At 45.5% G+C, this 25,806-nt stretch overlaps 1 protein-coding gene across 2 annotated transcripts in view; it reads left to right on the plus strand.

The window, feature by feature from the left end:
• LOC139542580 (plexin-A1-like) overlaps positions 1 to 25,806 on the plus strand; it is a 326,765-nt gene that overhangs the window by 30,718 nt on the left and 270,241 nt on the right. For both annotated transcript variants that reach the window (XM_071348188.1, XM_071348189.1), the window contains exon 2: positions 14,012 to 15,381. In XM_071348188.1, coding sequence (XP_071204289.1) covers positions 14,209 to 15,381 — 1,173 coding nt within the window. In that variant the 5' untranslated portion in view covers positions 14,012 to 14,208. The remainder of the gene's footprint in view (positions 1 to 14,011; positions 15,382 to 25,806) is intronic.

Consider the following 25,806-nt stretch of genomic DNA (forward strand, 5'->3'; position numbering starts at 1 on the left):
AGTGTTCTGTGTTTAGTATGTAGTGTTCTGTGTTTAGTATATAGTGTTCTGGGTTTAGTATGTAGTGTTCTGGGTTTAGTATGTAGTGTTCTGGGTTTAGTATGTAGTGTTCTGTGTTTAGTATGTAGTGTTCTGGGTTTAGTATGTAGTGTTCTGTATTTAGTATGTAGTGTTCTGGGTTTAGTATGTAGTGTTCTGTATTTAGTATGTAGTGTTCTGTGTTTAGTATGTAGTGTTCTGTGTTTAGTATGTAGTGTTCTGGGTTTAGTATGTAGTGTTCTGTGTTTAGTATGTAGTGTTCTGGGTTTAGTATGTAGTGTTCTGTATTTAGTATGTAGTGTTCTGTGTTTAGTATGTAGTGTTCTGTGTTTAGTATGTAGTGTTCTGGGTTTAGTATGTAGTGTTCTGGGTTTAGTATGTAGTGTTCTGGGTTTAGTATGTAGTGTTCTGTGTTTAGTATGTAGTGTTCTGGGTTTAGTATGTAGTGTTCTGTATTTAGTATGTAGTGTTCTGTGTTTAGTATGTAGTGTTCTGTGTTTAGTATGTAGTGTTCTGGGTTTAGTATGTAGTGTTCTGTGTTTAGTATGTAGTGTTCTGGGTTTAGTATGTAGTGTTCTGTATTTAGTATGTAGTGTTCTGTGTTTAGTATGTAGTGTTCTGTGTTTAGTATGTAGTGTTCTGGGTTTAGTATGTAGTGTTCTGGGTTTAGTATGTAGTGTTCTGGGTTTAGTATGTAGTGTTCTGTGTTTAGTATGTAGTGTTCTGTGTTTAGTATGTAGTGTTCTGTGTTTAGTATGTAGTGTTCTGGGTTTAGTATGTAGTGTTCTGTGTTTAGTATGTAGTGTTCTGTATTTAGTATGTACTGGTAGTGGACGTGAGGTCATGAGTCCAGTCTGGTTCAGAATATTTGATCCTTTTAAATCCCTCAACTCAGGAGGTTTGGAATGAATACTGTACATAGTTACTCTAAGATACTGACCCACTGATTCTGTCAGAACCCCCCGCCTTTTATCACTGTGAGTGACTGTGTCTGGTAAGCTGCACCTGTTACCCCATGAAGCTGTTCCTGTGTGTTTTGGATGTGTGTGTGAGTGTGTGACACAACGTGTACAGGATGGAGAGGCCTAGCTGCCTGGCTTCTTCAGTGGCCAACTGAATTCAACTGCCATTGAGTCATTGTATCATTGACGGGGCAGAGCTGCTTGTCCACGCTAATCCTGTTTGACCCAGAAAAAACACAAGTGTGTGTGTGTGTCTTTATCTGTGTGTGTGTGTGTGTGTAGGCAGCTGTCAGTGAGGTCACTGTGTCAGGCATGGAATGCAGTACAGTATAAATGGAGTGCAATGTTCTAATCAGTGCCTTGCATGGTGAGCAGAGGCACACTGGACCACAGCAGCAGCCACACAGTCAGCCACACAGCCAGCCAGTTAGCCACACAGCCAGCCAGTCAGCCACACAGCCAGCCAGTCAGCCACATAGCCAGCCAGTCAGCCACACAGCTAGCCACAGTCAGCCACACAGCCACACAATCAGCCACATAGCCAGCCAGTCAGCCACACAGCCAGCCAGTCAGCCACACAGCCAGCCAGTCAGCCACACAGCCAGCCAGTCAGCCACATAGCCAGCCAGTCAGCCACACAGCCAGCCACAGTCAGCCACACAGCCACACAATCAGCCACACAGCCAGCCAGTCAGCCACACAGCCAGCCACAGTCAGCCACACAGCCAGCCAGTCAGCCACACAGCCAGCCACAGTCAGCCACACAGCCACACAATCAGCCACACAGCCAGCCAGTCAGCCACACAATCAGCCACACAGCCAGCCAGTCAGCCACACAGCCAGCCACAGTCAGCCACACAGCCAGCCAGTCAGCCACACAGCCAGCCACAGTCAGCCACACAGCCAGCCACACAGTCAGCCACACAGTCAGCCACACAGTCAGCCACACAGTCAGCCACACAGCCAGCCACACAGTCAGCCACACAGTCAGCCACACAGCCTTACTATTAACAGCCGTATGGCCCCATGCCCTTATGGCCTCAGTCAGCAGTCAGCACACAGCCAAGGAGTCAGCACACAGCCCCCCCCCCCCCCAGCCTAACAGAGATATCAATCTGTTCCACCTCAACAAGACACTCTATAAACCTTATCAAAACATACACACATCTCACACGCTATCCCCTCCCCGTAAATGAACCCAATAACGGCCCACTGAACATGAACACAATAACGGCCCACTGAACATGAACACAATAACGGCAAACTGAACATGAACACAATAACGGCAAACTGAACATGAACACAATAACGGCAAACTGAACATGAACACAATAACGGCCCACTGAACATGAACACAATAACGGCCCACTGAACATGAACACAATAACGGCAAACTGAACATGAACACAATAACGGCCCACTGAACATGAACACAATAACGGCCCACTGAACATGAACACAATAACGGCAAACTGAACATGAACACAATAACGGCCCACTGAACATGAACACAATAACGGCAAACTGAACATGAACACAATAACGGCAAACTGAACATGAACACAATAACGGCAAACTGAACATGAACACAATAACGGCAAACTGAACATGAACACAATAACGGCCAACTGAACATGAACACAATAACGGCAAACTGAACATGAACACAATAACGGCCCACTGAACATGAACACAATAACGGCCCACTGAACATGAACACAATAACGGCAAACTGAACATGAACACAATAACGGCCCACTGAACATGAACACAATAACGGCCCACTGAACATGAACACAATAACGGCAAACTGAACATGAACACAATAACGGCCCACTGAACATGAACACAATAACGGCAAACTGAACATGAACACAATAACGGCAAACTGAACATGAACACAATAACGGCAAACTGAACATGAACACAATAACGGCAAACTGAACATGAACACAATAACGGCAAACTGAACATGAACACAATAACGGCCCACTGAACATGAACACAATAACGGCCCACTGAACATGAACACAATAACGGCAAACTGAACATGAACACAATAATGGCCCACTGAACATGAACACAATAACGGCCCACTGAACATGAACACAATAACGGCCCACTGAACATGAACACAATAACGGCCCACTGAACATGAACACAATAACGGCAAACTGAACATGAACACAATAACGGCCCACTGAACATGAACACAATAACGGCCCACTGAACATGAACACAATAACGGCAAACTGAACATGAACACAATAACGGCAAACTGAACATGAACACAATAACGGCAAACTGAACATGAACACAATAACGGCCCACTGAACATGAACACAATAACGGCAAACTGAACATGAACACAATAACGGCAAACTGAACATGAACACAATAACGGCAAACTGAACATGAACACAATAACGGCCCACTGAACATGAACACAATAACGGCCCACTGAACATGAACACAATAACGGCAAACTGAACATGAACACAATAACGGCCCACTGAACATGAACACAATAACGGCCCACTGTCTGCCTTTTCATCCTGTTAAATATTCCCACTTAGGGAAATGTAAACCTTAACCATGAACTTTTTCAACACAAATATGTAAACTGTTGGGAAAGGAACATCATTCCTTATCTCTCAAATTGCAGATTTGGTGTCCTCCCGAGTGGCGCAGCAGTCTAAGACACTACATCGCAGTGCTATAGGCGTCACTACAGACCCAAGTTCGTTCCCAGGCTGTGTTGCAGCCAGCTGCGACCGGGAGACCCATGGATTGGCCCAGCGTCGTCTGGGTTAGATGAGGGTTTGGCCGGCTGGGATGTCCTTGTCCCATCGCGCTCTAGCGACTTCTCTGCAAACACGCTGACTTCGGTCGCCAGTTTCCTCCGACACATTGGTGCAGGTGGCTTCCGGGTTAAGCGAGCAGCGGGTCAGGAAGCAGTGGGGCTTGGCAGGGCCGTGTTTCGGAGGACGCATGGCTCTCGACATTCACCTCTCCTGAGTCCATTTGGGAGTTGCAGTGATGGGACAAGACTGTAACTACTAATTGGGGAGAAAAAGGGGTAAAAATTACCAAATAAAAATTGCAGATTTGGCAGTTGTATTTTTTTTTCTTCTCTTTGTCCCTGTCAGCTTTTTATTTTTCAGTGAAGACCCCCTCCCTCCCTCCCTCCCTCTCTGCCTCCCTCCCTGCCCCCCTCCCTCCCTGCCTCTCTGCCTCCCTCCCTCCCTCTCTGCCTGCCTCCCTCCCTCCCTGCCTCCCTCCCTCTCTGCCTGCCTCCCTCCCTGCCTCCCTCTCTCTCTGCCTGCCTCCCTCCCTGCCTCCCTCCCTGCCTCCCTTTCTGCCTGCCTCCCTCCCTGCCTGCCTCCCTCCCTGCCTGCCTGCCTCCCCCCTCCCTGTATCTCTCCCTGTCTGCCTGCCTCCCTCCCTGCCTGCCTGCCTGCCTGCCTGCATGCCTGCCTTCCTCCCTGTCATCTTCCCTCCCTCCCTCCCTCCCTCCCTCCCTCCCTCCCTCCCTCCCTCCCTCCCTCCCTCCCTCCCTCCCTCCCTCCCTCCCTCCCTCCCTGCCTGCCTGCCTGCCTGCCTGCCTGCCTGCCTCTCTGCCTGCCTGCCTGCCTCCCTGTCATCTTCCTTCCTTCCCTCCCTCCCTGCCTCCCTCCCTCCCTCCCTGCTTTTCTGCCTCCCTCCCTGCCTTTCTGCCTCCCTCCCTGCCGGTCTCTCTCCCTCCCTGCCTTTCTGCCTCCCTCCCTGCCGGCCTCTCTCCCTCCCTGCCTTTCTGCCTCTCTCCCTGCCGGCCTCTCTCCCTCCCTGCCTTTCTGCCTCCCTCCCTGCCGGCCTGCCTCCCTCACTCCCTTTCTGCCTCCCTCCCTGCTTGCCTGCCTCCCTCCGTCCCTCACTGCCTTTCTGCCTCCCTGTCTGCCTACCCGCCTTCCTGCCTTCCCCCGTCCCTGCCCTGATTGAGTCTCTGGCCCGACCTCATCCTGCTAAACCGCTGCACTCGTTACTTTAGGACTTTCATGCCAGATTGACTTGTGTTGCTGCTGATATGGTGATTCTGCCTTCTCATCGGAAACAATCTCCTGTTATGATGGATTTTTCTGGGCTGGATTGAGAGGCTTGGCCCTGTGTTCATATTAGTATTGCAGCTGGGAAGCTGGGCAATGTTTTCTGACCAATCTCACTCTGTCCTTTCCTCAATTCCCCTCCTCTCTGTCTTTCACTCCATCCATCTCTCCTCTCTGTCTTTCACTCCATCCATCCCTCCTCTCTCTTTCACTCCATCCATCCCTCCTCTCTCTTTCACTCCATCCATCCCTCTCTCTCTTTCACTCCATCCATCCCTCCTCTCTCTTTCACTCCATCCATCCCTCTCTCTCTTTCACTCCATCCATCCCTCCTCTCTTTCACTCCATCATCCCTCCTCTCTCTCTTTCACTACATCCATCCCTCCTCTCTCTTTCACTCCATCCATCCCTCCTCTCTCTTTCACTCCATCATCCCTCCTCTCTCTCTTTCACTCCATCCATCCCTCCTCTCTCTTTCACTCCATCCATCCCTCCTCTCTCTTTCACTCCATCCATCTCTCCTCTCTCTCTTTCACTCCATCCATCTCTCCTCTCTCTTTCACACCATCCATCCCTCTCTCTCTTTCACTCCATCCATCTCTCCTCTCTCTCTTTCACTCCATCCATCTCTCCTCTCTCTCTTTCACTTCATCCATCCCTCCTCTCTGTCTTTTACTCCATCCATCCCTCCTCTCTCTTTCACACCATCCATCCATCTCTCCTCTCTCTCTTTCACTCCATCCATCCCTCTCTCTCTTTCACTCTATCCATCTCTCCTCTCTCTCTTTCACTTCATCCATCTCTCCTCTCTCTCTTTCACTCCATCCATCTCTCCTCTCTCTCTTTCACTCCATCCATCTCTCCTCTCTCTCTTTCACTTCATCCATCCCTCCTCTCTGTCTTTTACTCCATCCATCCCTCCTCTCTCTTTCACACCATCCATCCATCCCTCCTCTCTCTCTTTCACTCTATCCATCCCTCCTCTCTCTTTCACACCATCCATCCATCCCTCCTCTCTCTCTTTCACTCTATCCATCCCTCCTCTCTGTCTTTCACTCCATCCATCCCTCCTCTGTCTTTCACTCCATCCATCCCTCTCTCTCTTTCACTCCATCCATCCCTCCTCTCTTTCACTCCATCCATCCCTCCTCTCTGTCTTTCACTCCATCCATCCCTCCTCTCTTTCACTCCATTCATCCCTCCTTCACTCCAGAAGCCTGTGAAATGCCGCCAGAGTAGTGTGAGGTGAACATGATTTGAACTATTAGTCCCCTCTCTGTAGGCCTTGTAGAATCATTCTCAATAGAAGTCCTATCTTGTTGAAGTATCTGGCTAAACCTGTTCTCATCTGCCAAAGGGCTTGGCAGTATAACGTATTTGACTATATACCTGTATTGATGCATGGACAAGTTTGGGTTTTTACTTTACCTTCTATAATGGTATTTCATGTTTGGTTTGTTAAATGTGATATGCTACTCTGCCTTGTGTACCGTCCATTTTTATAGTTTACTCCGCAACCTGAGTCGTCTGTCTCCGCTCTCTCTCACTCACGCCATGCCGTTTTCCACACAGACCTAGCCCCGCCCCCTGTCACACAAGGAGCACAGTTATTAATTGAGCAAATGGAGCAGCTGCACCCCCACTTTCAAAATAGGGGTGCACCCCCACTTTTTACCAGAGAATTATCATGATGCATTGGGTCATTTGTCATTGTCTGTATTAAAATAGATATGTCCAATTTATATATGATATAATTAACAGATTGCATTTTGCACCCTCTCCCCCGTCGCCTCAAGATGAATGGTTTTGACCACTTGAAAGTTTTGCTTTGCTCCGTGCGTCACCATTTTGGTTCAGTGCATTTACAAAGCACTAGTTGCAACACTGGTCTTTAAAATGACAAGGCCCCTGCAAAAGAAAACGGTTTATCTATTTTGTTGTGCTGTTACATTTGTATCGTTGTTTCATGTCTGATGCACTCAGGGTGTTGTTCCATATCATTTGAGCAGTGTACACCAGGACACTTTGCCTGTTAGAACCATGATGAGCATGGCAGGTCTGATTAGGCTTCACTGTAAGGCAGACTCTGACTCTGAGTAGCCTTCCATCAGCCTACGAAAGTTTGCACCTTTGCAGAAAGCTGCATCTTCGGTAGCTCGCAAGTAGATACTGAGAAATAATCAGCCTAATATTATATGATTAAATCTGTAAAATACATTTGATCCCTGTCACGTGTGCTCCCTCTCCGGCTTCTAGGTCATCAAGCTGCTCGTTATGGAGCACACCTATCACCATCGTTACGTGCACCTGCGCGTCATCAGACTCACCTGGACTCCATCACCTCCCTGATTACCTGCCCTATATCTGTCACTCCCTTTGGTTCCTTCCCCAGACGTTATTGGTTCTGTTCCAGTGTTAAATCTGTGCATTGTTCGTGTTTCTTGTTTTGTTTTATGTTGCGTTTATTTATAAATACACTCACTCCCTGGACTTGATACCCGATTCTCAGCGCGCATCGTTACAGTCCCCAAGCTGTTTACAGGCATTTAACACCATTCTGCATTTTTTTACCATCTATTTTCCCAACATCAATTGGTTAAATCACATTGAAATGTTTTCATTCAGTCACAGAAGTAACAGTCCTAGCTGAGCTTCATATGCCAGCACAACAGAGGTCACTTCACGGTTACAATGTAGCCAAGCTGTGTTTGTATGCACCTATGCGCAAAATAAAAAAGCATAGGATATTTCTATGTCGATAACACAGCTCTGCTTGGCTTGGTAAGTAGGCCTAATATCGACCAAATAAGCAATTTCTACCCTCGTTGCATCAAATATGTGTGCTGATAAGACCAGTTCATTTTAAACATTTTCATGGTGCCAGCACTACACACAATGGTGCTCAAAAAAGTCCATGTTGAAGGAAAATCAGAACGCTCAAGTAGTGTGCCTGCTGAGACTACACAGCTCTTATTCCTCATAATAAAAATGATTGGAAAATAATTTATAGTAGCCTAGTCATGTAACTGCAGATTTGCAGATTTGTTCAAATGTATTTTCCCTCATCTTAAAAAAGCAAGATACTCAAGGTAGTTCATGTTCAACCTGATTGTCCCAAAGGGCAATTGGTTTTTAAGCAAAGGAGCATTGAAAACAACATTAAACGTATAAACTCCACATGGATCACAATGACACACAGGTCTAGGGAATACAATGAGCTAGCTAGTACATCAAGTCATAGGGCTGACAGCCATCAATATATACAGTAGGCCTACTAGTGATGGACATTAGCAGTTCACTGCAGTGCTTTTCTTTGTGGTAGGCTATAGTAGAATGATTTTTGTATGAAATGTGTGGTTTAAAAACCAAAATGCAATTACAGTATGTATGCAGTGCTGTTCTTTGTTTCTATTCATCAAATTAGGCCTACGCAATAACAAAATATGCAGGATATATATGAGTAGCTTGACATTTTTGTTGTTGTTGTATGTGTAACAGTATAACTTTAGTACGTCCCCTCGCCCATACCCGGGCTCGAACCAGGGACCCTCTGCACACATCAACAACAGTCACCCACGAAGCGTCGTTACCCATCGCTCCACAAAGGCCGCGGCCCTTGCAGAGCAAGGTGCAACACTACTTCTAGGTTTCAGAGCAAGTGACGTAACTGATTGAAACGCTACTCGCTAACCATTTCACATCCGTTACACTCACCCCCCTTTCAACCTCCTCCTTTTCCGCAGCAACCAGTGATCCGGGTCAACAGCATCAATGTAACAGTATAACTTTAAACCGTCCCCTCGCCCCGACACGGGCGCGAACCAGGGACCCTCTGCACACATCAACAACGGTCACCCACGAAGCATCGTTACCCATCGCTCCACAAAGGCCACGGCCCTTGCAGAGCAAGGTGCAACACTACTTCTAGGTTTCAGAGCAAGTGACGTAACTGATTGAAACGCTACTCGCGCGTACCCGCTAACTAGCTAGCCATTTCACATCCGTTACATATGACGTTTCTAGGATTAGTAGGGTTTCATACCTGTCAATTAGTTATTGGGGGTGGGATTTTGAGGAAATGGAGTAGATTAGTAATCTAGCCATTAAAAAACTTTTTCAATATTGTAATGAAACAGCAGGGAGCAGATCTCGAACCCTCGACCTTCTAGCCCGAGGTCCGGCGCGCTATCGACTGTGCCGCAAAAGCATGCTCGATTTCCGCGCTTATAAACCCAGGGTCGTTACACTATAATATATTCAGGCAAAACCTAAGAAAATAGTTGTGTTCTGTTCATAAATGTGGATTACAAGATGTGTATTACAACAATGCTGTTTCCACTTTACACTTTGCTTCTTAATATACATCCATAACCGTTCTATAATAATTACACTTCTTAATATACATCCACAACCGTCCTATAATAATTACACTTCTTAATATACATCCACAACCGTCCTATAATAATTACACTTCTTAATATACATCCATAACCGTTCTATAATAATTACACTTCTTAATATACATCCATAACCGTTCTATAATAATTACACTTCTTAATATACATCCATAACCGTTCTATAATAATTACACTTCTTAATATACATCCACAACCGTTCTATAATAATTACATTTTGTGTTTATTACTGTCTGTATTTTTTTAGCAAGTTGTGGCTAAATCGTGTTAGCTGCTAATCGCTAGTTAGCTGGCTAGCTAGCTAGATCAAAAATGTACTGAGTCAGTGCAAACATAGCTAGAGCTAAGACAGCCTGATACCAGTGATGGTAAAGGACTAAATCAGCATGCTGTTTGTGGAACAGTGTCTTCTTAATCAAAGCGTAAAAGGCAAAGCATGAATATGTTAGCTACATGAAGTAGCTAAGAGAAAACATTTGAATGTAGCCAAAGATTATAGAGTCCCCTAGGAAACACTGACCAAAACGTTGGTCCTACCCTGTCATAATAACTCCTCCCTGGCTTTTTCATTAGTTGTCATGTCAAACAACACTGTATTCAAATGGCCCACTATTATAGTCTAACTATAGCATTTGAATAATCATTATATTTCCATGATTCTAACAGTTCACTAAAGTGTTTTAATATAAATCGCAAGACAAATTGCAATAGGAATATTTGGTTAAAGGTAAGGCCTAGATGTTTTACTCTTATCGTGCAGCCCTACGTGGCAGTGTGGAAATGATCTCAAATCAGTGCCGGAAATGCAAAAATGTATGAAAATGCTGATTTTTTTTTTAGCTTGAAGTTTCATTGAACAGTATAAAACAATCAGAATGGGGGAAAGCAGAATGGGGGAAATCACTCAGAATGTATGTCATGCGCTACTCATAAAGAACATGTATTATTCATAAACATAAAATACTGTCATACCATCAAAAATATGAAAAATATTGTAATATTATATTTTGGCCATATCGCCAGGCCCTAATCTGCCATAGAACCTCATTTTGGAATGTGTATGTGAGAGGGTCAGAATGTTGACTTGAGGGCACCTTTACCCTACACCTCCATGTGCATCTATGTTAGTACATCCTGTTAGAGAAACAGACTGTGTGTATATGTTTCACTGAATACACAAAGCTGTAGCCTTAATGTTTATACTGTTGCTTGGGAGTGCATACTGTATGTGTGTGCATACATAAGTGTGTTTGCATATCTGTGAAACATCGATAGACAGAACAGGATGGATAGACATCTATGCTATAGGTAACTCATCAGGCAGGCAATAAAATCATTTTTAAAAACAGATAAAACAACACCTCAAGGAACAACGCTGACTGTGAAGAGACACACACACACACATTATTCTTAATATTATTAATTTCTTTATTTTTCGTTATTTTCTGTTTCTTGTTCTTTTTTAAATTGGCCGTATTGTTCTTTAGTCATAGTGTTCTTAGTTTACATTTGTGCTGCTGTTCCTGCCCATTAGTGTGGTGTATTTTGTCATGTTCTATGTTTTGTGTGGACCACGGGAAGAATATCTGCTGCTTCTTCAATAGCTAATGGGGATCCAAATAAAATCATAGAAATGATAAATCATATGCGGTGTGTTACTGGTGCTGCATGTGGCTTGCCTCTCTCACACAGACTCCGATGTGACCTCCATGTTAAAGATGCAGTGTGTATAAATTTGCTTAAGTATGAGGCCCCAGTTTTGTGGCCGGTGCTGTAATTGATATGCCACAAGCAATAAATCAGTGTTGGCGCTGTGGCTCAGGGGCCATTATCCGAGGAGGCAGGTTGAGCCGAGCCCAGCCGAGCCGTCCGTCCGTCCACAACATAACCTGCCTCAGTCTTCCTCTGGTAACCACTCTGCAGCCAAACCCATTGATTAATTTATTCTGCCTTGCATTCCCTCTGCCATGGACAGCCCTGTGAGTTCAGGTGCATTTCTGACTGACTGGCTGGCTGGCTGACTGAATAACTGACTGACTGGCTGACTGGCTAAGAGCAGCCATCATCAACATCCTACGTCTCTCAGGGATGGAATAGGAATTGTTTTGCCATAAAGAGTAACGACCACTCAGTTCCTATGCTGTTTTCTCCTTTTCCATCCCTCTTCCACTCAACTTCTCTCTCTTCCGTCCTTTCTTCTATCTCTGTCTCTCATCCAGACCCTCTTGTTTCTCTTAAAACATCTTAATAGTAACATTGCTGTCGTTAATCTAATTCATATTCTAGCTAGCTGATCTCTTTGCAAGACATGAAACAGTTGCTTTTCACTCAATGTTTTCCACTTGTTTTTTGTCCCAGTTCAGTTAAAGCACTGACATATTCAGATTCAATCACGGTTCAGGGACAATGTCAAATTAGTTTAAGTGTGGCATTCTGATTGTTTATTTTTTGTCACAGTGACAGAACGTTGTCATAGTTGTGCACCTGATAGATTGACCTGTGATATATATAATATAATTTTGATGTCTCCATTTACAGAGAAATATCTCAGACTAGTGCACTCGAACCATTGCCTCTGTGTGTTGAGTCACAGATCTGTGATTATAATGGGTACGCATTCATGCTTGTGTCTGTGAATATGAGTGTATGCGTGTGTGATCTGAAGCCTTTCATTGCGCTAATTTACATCAGTGAGTGTGGCATGGCGAGTTGAGAGTTGAGACCATGGTGGGTTTTGTGACTCAAACACCAACGGCAGCCATCACACAGTGTGCCCATTGTCTTGATGGGCTGGAGAACAGTGGGTTCATATAGCAGATCATGATGGCTGATGTAAGACAGGGACTGGGAGTTGAAAGCAGTCATTAACTGTCTGTCTGGGCCTCGAGTGTGAGAGAGAGGCTGAAGGATGAAAGAGAGGGTTGAGAGAGAGAGGGAACGTAACAGTGTCTCCTAAAGCAGCCCCATAAGGTCTGAGTGGTGCGTTCAACCTCTTTGTTTTGTTCTTCATAGCTAAGTTACTGGAATTAATGTAGGTAATTAACAGGTCAATTATGGTAATCTTTGGTAACTTTGGTCATTTATACTTGAATAACTTTAAAAATATATATTCATTTATTATATCTGTGTTCATATTGTGCATGAGTTTCTAGTGGATAGATCATATGGTTCAAGAGAAAATAGTTAATGAAAAAAGCAAAAAATCAGCAATGGCATTATTTCTATCAAATCGGCAACTCTTCCAACTATAGTATTAACTTTTTTCACAACTGCCACCGGTTGGGCACCAAAACATTTACAACAAAGACATATTGACATAGTAAAATAAATAAAAGGGTAACAAAAAATATATAAGGATATTTAATGCGGGAAACCTCATATTAAACACCAAATAATTTTCTTTAAGTTGATGGTTTATATTTAAGATTATGTTTTACAGTTTTGTCATTCTATTTTATATTGTAAAATCATTATATTTTATTATTTTATATATTTTACATCCGATAAGGCTACAGAGGCCCAGAGATAATTACAGACACCTGTGAAAATCTGAAGTACCGAAAAAGGCCACTAGTCATGTGATAAAATTTTTAAAAAACATGAAAGTTACCAAAATTCTGATAGTTTACTGGAAAACTTCAAGTTACCAGTAATATACCCTCCCTTTGCAACCCTAGTTCTTCATTTCCAATGTAATATTTCATTTCTCATCCTGATCCTTTTTATAGTGTTAGCTTCATCTATTACACAGTAGTGCAATAGAAAAAATGAACGTGTATTTACATTTAAGTCATTTAGCAGACGCTCTTATCCAGAGCGACTTACAAATTGGAAAGTTCATACATATTCATCCTGGTCCCCCCGTGGGGAATGATCCCACAACCCTGGCGTTGCAAGCGCCATGCTCTACCAACTGAGCCACACGGGACCACGTGTATTCTTTGTATTCTTACAAAGTCTGCCCCCTCTATATTCAGGCCATACTGACAGCACTGGGAGTTCTCTATGTTTGAGTATAAAGGCACTTTACCTTTACCTAAGTCATTCTTTATTGTGATTGGGTGAACTTTCCTATCCCAGTACCCAGTAGTGGATGTCTTTCTAGCTGCATCTTGCAATTGCTGTGTCCGCCTGCTCCAGTGCTGTAGGTGATGGTGATGATGCAGTCAGTGTGTGTAGAATATAAATGATGACACAACATGGTCTGTCAAATTAAATCAAAGTTTATTGGTCACGTGCACACGGTACAGTGAAATGCTTAATGCTTAATGTAGCCTAATGCTCTGTGTTGAGTTAGTGATAGCTCTGACTGGCAGCCTGACATGCTCATTAAATGTTGTATAGGATTCCCCTTAAAGCCCTACTGTAATTAATGAATGTTTATGTATTATGACTAGTTTTTGCCGTCACCGCTCTGTGTGGCTGGCAGAGCTTTTAAAACCCTAGCCAATCGATATGGAGAGAGCGTTCCCTGGTTCTGTCTCCTAATGTGTTTTTTCCCTTCTGTTCGCAGGGCTGGCGGCCGAGGCTCTGGGGACGATGTTATAGACGACAGAGCAGAGACACAGAGCCCAGAGGACGCCAGGCCAGAGCTACACCACCATCCCCTCCCTTCCTTCCTTCAGCCTGGTGTAGGACAGCCACAGCTTCAGTAGAGGAAGAACAACACGTACACACTCAGGAACCTCTCCTCACCTACCAGAGCCCAACATGATCTGCCACCCCACCCCAGCCCTGGGAGGCCCTTTCCTACCCTTCCTCCTCCTGTTGTCGGGGGTGTTAGCCACCATTCCCAGCGACCTCAGGACATTCTCCCCTCCAGAGGGGGGGCTCACACACCTGGTGGTCCACAACAAGACAGGTGAGGTGTACCTGGGAGCCGTCAACTGGATCTTCAAGCTGTCCAGCAACCTGACCAAGCTCCGCAACCACGTGACAGGCCCTGTGGTGGACAATGAGAAGTGTTACCCCCCTCCTGGCGTCCAGTCCTGCCCCCATGAACTGGCCCAGACCAGTAACGTCAACAAGCTGCTGCTGCTGGACTACGGTCAGAACCGCCTGATCGCCTGCGGCAGCACCTCCCAAGGCATCTGCCAGTTCCTTCGGTTGGACGACCTGTTCAAGCTGGGTGAGCCGCACCACCGTAAGGAGCACTACCTGTCCAGCGTGGCCGAGGCTGGCACCATGTCTGGGGTAGTCATCGGTGGAGACGCGGCCGGGGGCGGGGGAGGGGCTGGCAAGCTGTTTGTGGGCACACCCATTGACGGCAAGTCAGAGTACTTCCCCACGCTCTCCAGCCGCAAGCTGATGGCCAACGAGGAGAACGCCGACATGTTCAGCTTCGTCTATCAGGACGAGTTTGTCTCCTCGCAGCTCAAGATCCCCTCGGACACGCTCTCCAAGTTCCCCGCCTTCGACATCTACTACATCTACGGCTTCAGCAGCGAACAGTTTGTCTACTATCTGACCCTGCAGCTGGATACCCAGCTCACCTCGCCCGACGCCAGCGGGGAGCAGTTCTTCACCTCTAAGATCGTCCGTCTCTGCGTGGACGACCCCAAGTTCTACTCCTACGTGGAGTTCCCCATCGGCTGCACCAAGGACGGGGTGGAGTACCGTCTGGTGCAGGACGCCTACCTCAGCCGACCCGGGACCAAGCTGGCGCGCTCGCTGGGCATCTCAGAGCAGGAGGAGGTGCTGTTCACGGTGTTCGCCCAGGGCCAGAAGAACCGGGCCAAGCCCCCCAAGGAATCAGCCCTGTGCCTGTTCACCCTGCGCCGCATCAAGGAGAAGATCAAGGAGCGTATCCAGTCCTGCTACAGAGGAGAGGGGAAACTGTCATTGCCCTGGCTGCTCAACAAGGAACTAGCCTGCATCAACTCAGTAAGTCCAACTTTCACTGTGTGTGAATGAATGATAGTTATTGTGATGATGAAGTGGATGTATTTAGGTAAAGCACCTCTTTCTGGGTGATGCTTCCGTTTCTATCTTCCTAAATCCAGTGTGTGTGAGAGAGAGAGGCTCCTTCTGGTCTGTCCCTGGGGACTGGAGCATATGTGCTGCAGTTAGGGAGGTGGAGGGTAGGGAGTAGAGAGAGCAGACATTCAGTCCTCCTGAGAGCTGCCGTCTGTGGGGGCCTACCCATCCCAGCTAGATCTCAATTAGACACACTCACTGACTCACACGTCCACAACATTGGAGTTAGAACTCTATCCAAATAACTCAAGTCAATCAACTGAGTCACAGCGGAAGCAGCTAACCTCATAGGCCATTTCAGATCGCAGACATATCTGTGGAGATGTCTGTCTTTTTTCTTCCTCTGACCCTCCCTCTATCCGCCCTTTCCCCCCCCTCTCTCTCCTCCTGTCTCTTTATGGATGCGAATGCAGCCCTCTCCCCTGTCCACCTTAGCTGTGTGTTGCCACATCATTAGGCCGGTGTGTGGGATGTGCGGGCCGTCACTCTGTTTGCTGGGAGTCTTCCCGCTCTTCTGGCTCTAATTGATTTATATTGTCCTGAGGCTGTCATCTGTGGCCTAGCATGTCACCCCTGTCCTCACGGGACTCCTGGCCTGGAGGCTGCAGGCTGGGGTTGGAGCCGGGGCTGGGGCAGAGGGAAGGTCGGCACAGGGAGGGGGAGTGTGAGCATGCATGTTTGATGCCCTAATCACCCAGGCTAGGCATAAAGGCAGCCGGGCATCCTCTCTTCCTCTCACAGGCCAGGGGAAATACACCGAACACAGGAATCTCCTGAGGGCTCCCGTGGCTTGAACATTGAACATGGGTCACTTTGATAATGTTTACATATAGAACACATCATTATATGTACAGTATAAATACAGTATACATTATTTTTCCAGTCTATGACATTGCTCGTTCTGATATTTCTTCATATTTATTATATGTCTCTTTTTTATTGCTAGGTATTACTGCACTGTTAGAAACATAAGCATTTCGCTGCATCTGCGATAACATCTGCAAATTTGTGTACGCAACCAATACAATTTAATTTAATTTTGATTTGATTTGGTAGTGTCAGTCTGCCATTTCTCATGTTGCAATCCTATATAGTGTCCCTAATATGTGTTCCTCTGCTAGGGCCAGGCTAGCAATGCACAACGACAGATAGATGTGAGGTTAAATTATTGGTGTGAGATAGAAGTATTTTTCTAAACCAGGGTTTAACAGTGCCTTGAAGCAGCTCTCGTCTCCCTGGGCCTGGCTCTGTGTCGTGGACATGGGTGGGGTGTTCTCTCTCTGTATGTTTCTTTTTCTCTCCCCTCCACCCCCTCTCTCCCTCCCCCTCTCTTCCTCCCTCTCTCTCTCTAGCCTACCACGGCCGTGGAGAGGAGAAGAGAGTGGAGTAGTGGGGGCGTCTTCTCTCTGTGATTGGTGCTTGGCAGACAGTGAGCAGACAGCTCTCTAGCTTGTATTAATGGTAATAACCGTGGCTATTCTAATGGCAGGCTGGGGGCAATCTACTGAGGTAACGACGGCAGCATGCCTGACTGGCGCAGATGAAAGGATTACGCTCCCTCCCTTTCTCCCTCCCTCCGACGAGGCTCCTCCATCGACACACACACTGCCGACTGCCTTCGTCCAGCTCGTACACTATCCACCTGGACTGCGTCTGAAATGGCACCCTATTTCCTATGATGTCCATAAGTAGTGGTCAAAAGTAGTGCACTATGTAAGGAATAGGTTGCAATTTAAGAGGTAGCCCTGTCCTCACCTTCTGTTATTCAATTGTGCTCGATAACAATCCCCCTCAAATCAGAAGCCCCTCGGCCTCACTAACACCACATACAAGCAATTCATGTCACCTCTCCGAAACCACAGTGGCTTAAAGCACGCACAGGATGCGCCAACACAGCTCTGGAATATCTATTGGAACAAATGCAATAGAAACAGGGACAGATGGAGAGAGGGAGACAGGGAGAGGGAGGGAGAGGGAGAGGGAGAGAGGGAGGGAGAGGGAGGGAGAGGGAGCGAGGGAGAGAGGGAGACAGGGAGACAGGGAGGGAGAGGGAGACAGGGAGACAGGGAGAGAGGGAGAGAGGGAGGGAGAGGGAGAGAGGGAGGGAGAGGGAGGGAGAGGGAGGGAGCGAGGGGGCAGGAGAGAGATGCACACAGAGGCGTATGACAGACAGACAGGCAGGCAGGCAGAGTAAGGCTGGTCAGACTGTATACTTGATGTCTCTCTTCTGCCCACCATGACTGAGTCACTATATAAGACTATGCATGATATGTAAATGAGATACAGTACATGATTGTCCTTTATTACCATCTGCTCTGGTGCTTGTGATCGATCAAGGGCATGTCATGGGGATATAAGGATGATTTTATACAGCCAGACAGCCTCTCCAGATCGTTAGAATGACCTTGGACTGTATTGCTGTATTGATGATCAGAGATCAGAGATGATTTTACACAAAGACATTTACACCCATAATGAGGGTCTTGACCACCATTTGAACTATCTGTCATGGATTCCGACATGTTTTGTCACTTTCAGTTGGAACATATTGCTGATAGATTCATGATGAAGTCAGCTGAGAGAAGCTGCAGTTCAAACACACACAGTTTCAGCCTGCAGATCAGTACACTGACAGACAGATGACTAGAGTGGTAGGTTGCTGCCTGCTTGTCATGCGCTGTAATGACAGCCGTAATATTGTCTCTACTAATGACAGCTTGATATGGGCATCATGGCCGCCGCCATCTTGAAGGGAGCTATTCCAAAATGGCCCCAAGGGGCCGGCTGCTGATTTTATTAGATCACTCAAACTCCTCCTCCTTTCCAGTTTACGGCCAGTCCATTGTACTGAAGTACTTAAAGTCCGAAAGTTACGGGTCACCTTTCTTGCCAGCTGCGGGCTCATTTGCAAAGCTGTGTATTGTGTCCATAAAGACAACAGTTTTAGCATTGCTAATGAGCTTTTCAGCATGTCCTCAAAATACATAAAATAGCAAAATAGCAGCGGCAATGAACTAACCAGAGCCACCACCAGTAAAGCCTTTGGTGGTGTGTGGAGCTGTGTCACGTCTTCTAGGGCTGTGAAGGAGAAGCATTGGGATGCATAACAGCATTCCTTTGCTCTGTGTATAAACAAGACTCCCACCAAATGTGTGTTCATTGTCTGGGCCACTGAGGTATAGTAAGAACTGGAAACTGCGTTCAATATGTCTGCCCGTTGTTTTCAAGGTAATCTACTCACGTTCGCACACGCCGATTCATGAACCGTCTATATCCGGGTTGCATCCGGTTTATACGGACCAACATCTCATGCGCACCAGCAGTTAGTGCGCACAGGGAGCAGCGTGTGCAGCGACGACGCCATCACGTCATCAGAAAACATGTCAGACATTGGATGAATATAAAATGTTGATATCTTCGGCTGTGAGTGATGGAGAAAGAATCTGCCCCAGCGACAAATTATTTGAATAATTGAATGGATGTTTCAATTTCTCTATGTGGCCGTCTATAGAAACTGTCTTTCTGGGCCAGATGTCAGTTAAACTGCAGTACCGAAGCAAAACTGTAGGAGCAGTCGAAACCGTACTTCTAGACCGAAACCCTGGCCCCTTGGTCTGGGCCAGGGAGAACATTTGAGGGAAAATAGCCTCCAATAACAAACAGAGAAGGGATGAGAGAATGCCCTGGTCCATTCCTCTCTCCTCACACTGAGTGCATAATTCTGTTTATTATTATGTATCAACGCTGATCACTTTGGTCGGGGATTGCAGGTCGGATGACTTGTTATTCTCTTTGACACTGTCTGATGGTTCAAAGACTTTCCTCTGTGCCAAAGCTGCTCCATTGTTTTCAGGTCTATTGTCTGGCTCTAAACCTCATCATGGTTGGTATTTCTCCAGTGCATCCCACATCCCCCATGGCATGGATAGTGTTAGAACGTTTCAAGACCATATGCTCACCGGTTATACAGCGCCTTCAGAAAGCATTCACACCCCTTGACTTTTTCAAAATTGTGTTGTTACAGCCTGAATTTAAAATGGATTTAATTTAGTTTTTTTTGTCACTGGCCTACACATAATAGCCCCATATTGTCAAAGAGGAAATATGTTTTTCAACATTTTTACAAATTAATAAAAAATGAAAGCTGAAATATCTTGAGTCTATAAATTTTCAACCACTTTGTTATGTCAAGCCTAACTAAGTTCAGGAGTAAAAATGTGTTTAACAAGTCACAAAATAAGTTGCATAGACTCATTATGTGTGCAAAAATAGTGTTTAACATGATTTCTGAATGACTACCTCATCTCTGTACCCCATACATACAATTATCTGTAATGTCCCTCAGTTGAGCAGTGAATTTCAAACATCGATTCAACCACAAAGACCAGGGAGGTTTTCCAATGTCTCTCAAAGATGGGCACCTACTGGTAGATGGGGGGAAAGAAAAGCAGACATTCAAAGCCCTTTGAGCATGGTGAAGTTATTAATTACACTTTTGATGGTGTATCAATACACCCAGTCATTACAAAGATACAGGCGTCCATCCTAACTCCGGTCAGGGATTTCACCATGAGGCCAATGGTGACTTTAAACCAGTTACTGAGTTTATTGGCTGTGATAGGAACAAACTGAGGATCAAACTGATCAACAACATTGTAGTTACTCCACAATACTAACCTAACTGACAGAGTGAAAAGAAGGAAGCCTGTACAGAATAAAAATATTCCAAAACATGCATGCTTGTTTGCAACAAGGCACTAAAGTAATACTGCAAAAAATGTGTCAAAACAATTAACTTTGTTCTGAATACAAGGTGTTATGTTTGGGGCAAATCCAATACAACACATCACTGATTACCACTCTTCATGTTTTCAAGCATGGTGGTGGCTGCATCATGTTATGGGTATGCTTGTCATCGGCAAGGACTAGGGAGTTTTTCAGGATAAAAAATAAACGAATAGAGCTAAGCACAGGCAAAATCCTAGAGGACAGCCTGGTTCAGTCTGCTTTCCACCAGACACTGGGAGATGAATTCAACTTTCATCAGGACAATAACCTAAAACACAAGGCCAAATCTACTCTGGAGTTGCTTACCAAGAAGACAGTGAATGTTCCTGAGTGGCAGTTTTGAATGAAATCTGCTAGAGAATATATGGCAAGACTTGAAAATGGTTGTCTAGCAATGATCAACAACCAATTTGACAGAGCTTGAAGAATGCTGAAAATAATAATGAGCAAATATTGTACAATCCAGGTGTGCAAAACTCTTAGATACTCACCCAGAAAAACTCACAGCTGTAATCGCTGCCAAAGGTGATTCTAACATGTGTTTACTCAGCGGTGTGAATACCTATGTAAATTACATATTTCTGTATTTCATTTTCAATACGTTTGCAAACATTTCTAAACAGCATGTTTTCACTTTGTCATTATGTGTAGATGGGTGAAAAAATTAATATTTATTCCATTTAGAATTCAGGCTGTAACACAACTAAATGTGGAATGAATCAAGTGGTATGTATACTTTCTGAAGGCACTGTATGTTCTCAGTTCAAGCGCCCCTGTCTTTAGCATGCCAGCCAACCATAACCCCCACCCCAGTGCCAGGGTTAGGCAGCCTTACCATGGCATCCAAGGAAAGGCCAACCATAACCCCCACCCCAGTGCCAGGGTTAGGCAGCCTTACCATGGCATCCAAGGAAAGGCCAACCATAACCCCCACCCCAGTGCCAGGGTTAGGCAGCCTTACCATGGCATCCAAGGAAAGGCCAACCATAACTCCCACCCTAGTGCCAGGGTTAGGCAGCCTTACCATGTCAATCAAGGAAAGGCCAACCATAACCCCCACCCTAGTGCCAGGGTTAGGCAGCCTTACCATGTCAATCAAGGAAAGGCCAACCATAACCCCCACCCTAGTGCCAGGGTTAGGCAGCCTTACCATGTCAATCAAGGAAAGGCCAACCATAACCCCCACCCTAGTGCCAGGGTTAGGCAGCCTTACCATGTCAATCAAGGAAAGGCCAACCATAACCCCCACCCCAGTGCCAGGGTTAGGCAGCCTTACCATGGCATCCAAGGAAAGGCCAACCATAACCTCCACCCCAGTGCCAGGGTTAGGCAGCCTTACCATGTCAATCAAGGAAAGGCCAACCATAACCCCCACCCCAGTGCCAGGGTTAGGCAGCCTTACCATGTCAATCAAGGAAAGGCCAACCATAACCCCCACCCCAGTGCCAGGGTTAGGCAGCCTTACCATGGCATCCAAGGAAAGGCCAACCATAACCTCCACCCCAGTGCCAGGGTTAGGCAGCCTTACCATGGCATCCAAGGAAAGGCCAACCATGAGGGTGTCTTGGGAAGCTCTCTCCCTCCCAGTCCCAGACCATCCGATTATACAGACACAAAGATAAATCAGGCCATCAGGAGAGGATAAATCTGTATGCAACGACACGTTGCTCCTCTGCTACAGGGCTGCTGTGCTAACTGGGAGAGATAAGAGTGCTAGCATCACTCATCCCAGTAAATCAAATCAAATTGTATTATCACATGCTTCGTAAACAGGTGTAGACTTACAGTGAAATGCTTCCTTCCCAACAATGCAGAGATTTTTTTTTTAATAATAGAAAAATAATAACACCAGGAATAAATACACAATGAGTAACGATAACTTGGCTATATACACAAGTTAACAGTACCGGCGGCCCGCCCATTATGGCGTTAGGGGTGTGATTGGTAAAAAATAAAAAAAGAGTACAAAACTTGTGATTGGTCAAAAAAAATCTTATATATATATATATATTATATCATTCATGGACTATGTTTTAAATGCTTATAAAAGTGTGGTACATTTTCCTGTTTCAAAAATATGTTGTTCAAAACGAGCTGTACAGTTACCTACTACTCTGCCCCTCAGTGACTGCCAGCAGCAGCAGCAGCTCGCCACTGTGGGTGCGTAGGCCATTCGAACATTGCTTGGATTGTTTTGCCAGCTAGTGTTTTGCCAGGGGAAACTGCAGCATAAATTCTAACAGCACAAAGTAAATGGACCGTCCTGGGGTGCTCAAATGTGCATTCAGGCAGAACTTCTGGGTCTGCTCCTGTCTCCCTCCCCCAATGAGTCTCTCGTTCCAGAAGTCCTACTTCCGCACATGAGACTAGATCTGCTCTATCAGGTACAGATGGCGCTAAAGCAAAAAGCTAATTGTAATGAACTTATAAACAATCATAACAGTCACGGAAGACTGGGACCTGATAAACCGGTCAACTACATCCAACGAGTGGGACAGCGGGATACACTAGCTAGAACCTTCGAAAAAGATTAAGCATGGCCAATTTTGTTTCCCCCCCATGTTGTTCACCAGGTTCTACTGTTGACAGGGTGACATGTTGTGTGGACTAAACACATAAAACCAGGTGTATCACAAAGCATGATCAAAATAATTAGCCAGATATAGTAATTTTTATATAGTTTTTGGGTCAGATTTTTGGGTCAAATCTAACTTTAGGCCTCTCGGGTGGCGCAGTGGTCTAAGGCACTGCATCGCAGTGCTAGCTGTGCCACCAGAGACTCTGGTTTGAGCCCAGGCTCTGTCGCAGCCGGCCGCGACCAGGAGGTCCATGGGGCGACGCACAATTGGCCTAGCGTCGTCCGGGTTAGGGAGGGTTTGGCCGGTAGGGATAACCTTGTCTCATCTCGCACTAGCGACTCCTGTGGCGGGCCGGGCGCAGTGCGCGCTGACCAGGTCGCTAGGTGTACTGTGTTTCCTCCGACACACCGGTGCGGCTGGCTTCCGGGTTGGATGCGCGCTGTGTTAAGAAGCAGTGCGGCTTGGTTGGGTTGTGTTTCGGAGGACGCATGGCTCTCGACCTTCGTCTCTCCTGAGCCCGTACGGGAGTTGTAGCGATGAGACAAGACAGTAACTACTAACAATTGGATACCACGAAATTGGGGAGAAAAAAGTGGATAAAAAAAAATAATAATAATAAAATATTCTAACTTTGATAAGCAGGTAGCTTGCTAGCTAGTTAGCTTCCATGCCAATTTCATGTCTTTCTAAACTAATATCTGACTAACTTGGAAATATGAAGTTATTTCAGAGGGAAAGTTAACTGCTTTGTGACATTATGTTAGCTAATTATCCGTCGTTAGATAATGTGTTTTCACTTATTGCGTCTGCATGATGGTTTAGAAGCCCTTTCTTCTTTAAGGTTGCTGCCCCTATCATCGCCAAGCCTATCTCTGACCTTTTTAACCTCTCTCCTTTCTGGGGAGGTTCCCATTGCTTGGAAGGCGGCCACGGTGTGTCCTTTATTTAAATGGGAGATCAAGCTGATCCTAACTGTTATAGGCCAATTTCTATCTTTAGCCCTGTTTATCAAAAGTTTTGGAAAAACTTATCAATAATCAAATGACTGGCTTTCTTGATGCTTATAGTATTCTCTCTGGTATGCAATCTGGTTTCCGCACAGGTTATGGATGTGTCACTGCAACCTTAAAAGTCCTAAATGATGTCACCATTGCCCTTGATTCTAAGCAATGTTGTGCTGCTATTTTTATTGACTTTTTATTGACTTATTGACTTTTCTTGTGGGACAACTAAGGAGTATTGGTGTCTCTGAGGGGTCTTTGGCCTGGTTTGCTAACTACCGCTCTCAAAGAGTGCAGTGTATAAAGTCAGAACATCTGCTGCCTAAGCCACTTCCTGTCACCAAGGGAGTACCCCGAGGCTCGATCCTAGGCCCCACGCTCTTCTCAATTTACATCAACAACATAGCTCAAGCAGTATGAAGCTCTCTCATCCATTTATATGCTGATGATACAGGCTTATACTCAGCTGGCCCCTCCCCGGATTTTGTGTTAAACGCTCTACAACAAATCTTTCTTAGTGTCCAATAAGTTTTCTCCGCCCTTAACCTTGTTCTGAACACCTCCAAAACAAAGATCATGTGGTTTGGTAAGAAGAATGTCCCTCTCCCCACAGGTGTGATTACTACCTCTGAGGGTTTAGAGCTTGAGGTAGTCGCCTCATACAAGTACTTGGGAGTATGGCTAGAAGGTACACTGTCCTTCTCTCAGCACATATCAAAGCTGCAGGCTAAGGTTAAATCTAGACTCGTAATTTCTCCCCTTTCACCCACAGCTGCCAAACTAACCCTGATTCAGATGACCATCCTACCCATGCTAGATTACGGAGACATAATTTATAGATCGGCAGGTAAGGGTGCTCTCGAGCGGATAGATGTTCTTTACCATTCGGCCATCAGATTTTCCACCAATGCTCCTTATAGGACACATCACTGCACTCTATACTCCTCTGTAAACTGGTCATCTCTGTATACCCGTCGCAAGACCCACTGGTTGATGCTTATTTATAAGACCCTCTTAGGCCTCACTCCCCCCTATCTGAGATATCTACTTCAGCCCTCATCCGCCACATACAACACCCGTTCTGCCAGTCACATTCTGTTAAAGATCCCCAATGCACACACATCCCTGGGTCGCTCCTCTTTTCAGTTCGCTGCAGCTAGCGACTGGAACGAGCTGCAAAAAACACAACTTTTATCTCCATCTCTTAATTCAAAGACTCAATCATGGACACTCTTACTGACAGTTGTGGCTGCTTCGTGTGATCTATTGTTGTTTCTACCTTCTTTCCCTTTGTCTGTGACCAATAATGTTTGTACCATGTTATTTGCTGCTACCATGTTGTGCTGCTGCCATGTTGTTGTCATGTTGTGTTGTTACCATTCTGTGTTTTCATGTGTTACTACCATGCTATGTTGCCATGCCATGTTGCCATTCTATGTTGTAGGTCTCTCTTTATGTAGTGTTGTGGTGTCTCTCTTTATGTAGTGTTGTGGTGTCTCTCTTTATGTAGTGTTGTGGTGTCTCTCTTTATGTAGTGTTGTGGTGTCTCTCTTTATGTAGTGTTGTGGTGTCTCTCTTTATGTAGTGTTGTGGTGTCTCTCTTTATGTAGTGTTGTGGTGTCTCTCTTGTCGTGATGTGTTTTGTCCTATATTTTAATTTGATTTCTTTTTTAAATCCTAGCCCCCGTCCCCACAAGAGGTCTTTTGCCTTCTGGTATGCCGTCATTGTAAATAAGAATTTGTTCTTAACTGACTTGCCTGACTTGCCCACCTAACGTGGTGTCTACTAGTAACCACAGCCACAAAGTCAAAATAGCTATATCGTAAAAATTCATGAAAACAAAAATTTGCTTTTTGGTCTTCATATAAGCTTAGGGTTAGGCTTAAGGTTAGCAGTGCGGTTAATGTTAGGGTTAAGGTTATGTATAAAATCACATTTTAAGAAGTTAGGGTTAAGGTTATGT

This window comes from Salvelinus alpinus, chromosome 17 (genome assembly GCF_045679555.1).
Source record: "Salvelinus alpinus chromosome 17, SLU_Salpinus.1, whole genome shotgun sequence".
NCBI classification, from domain to species: Eukaryota; Metazoa; Chordata; class Actinopteri; order Salmoniformes; family Salmonidae; genus Salvelinus; species Salvelinus alpinus.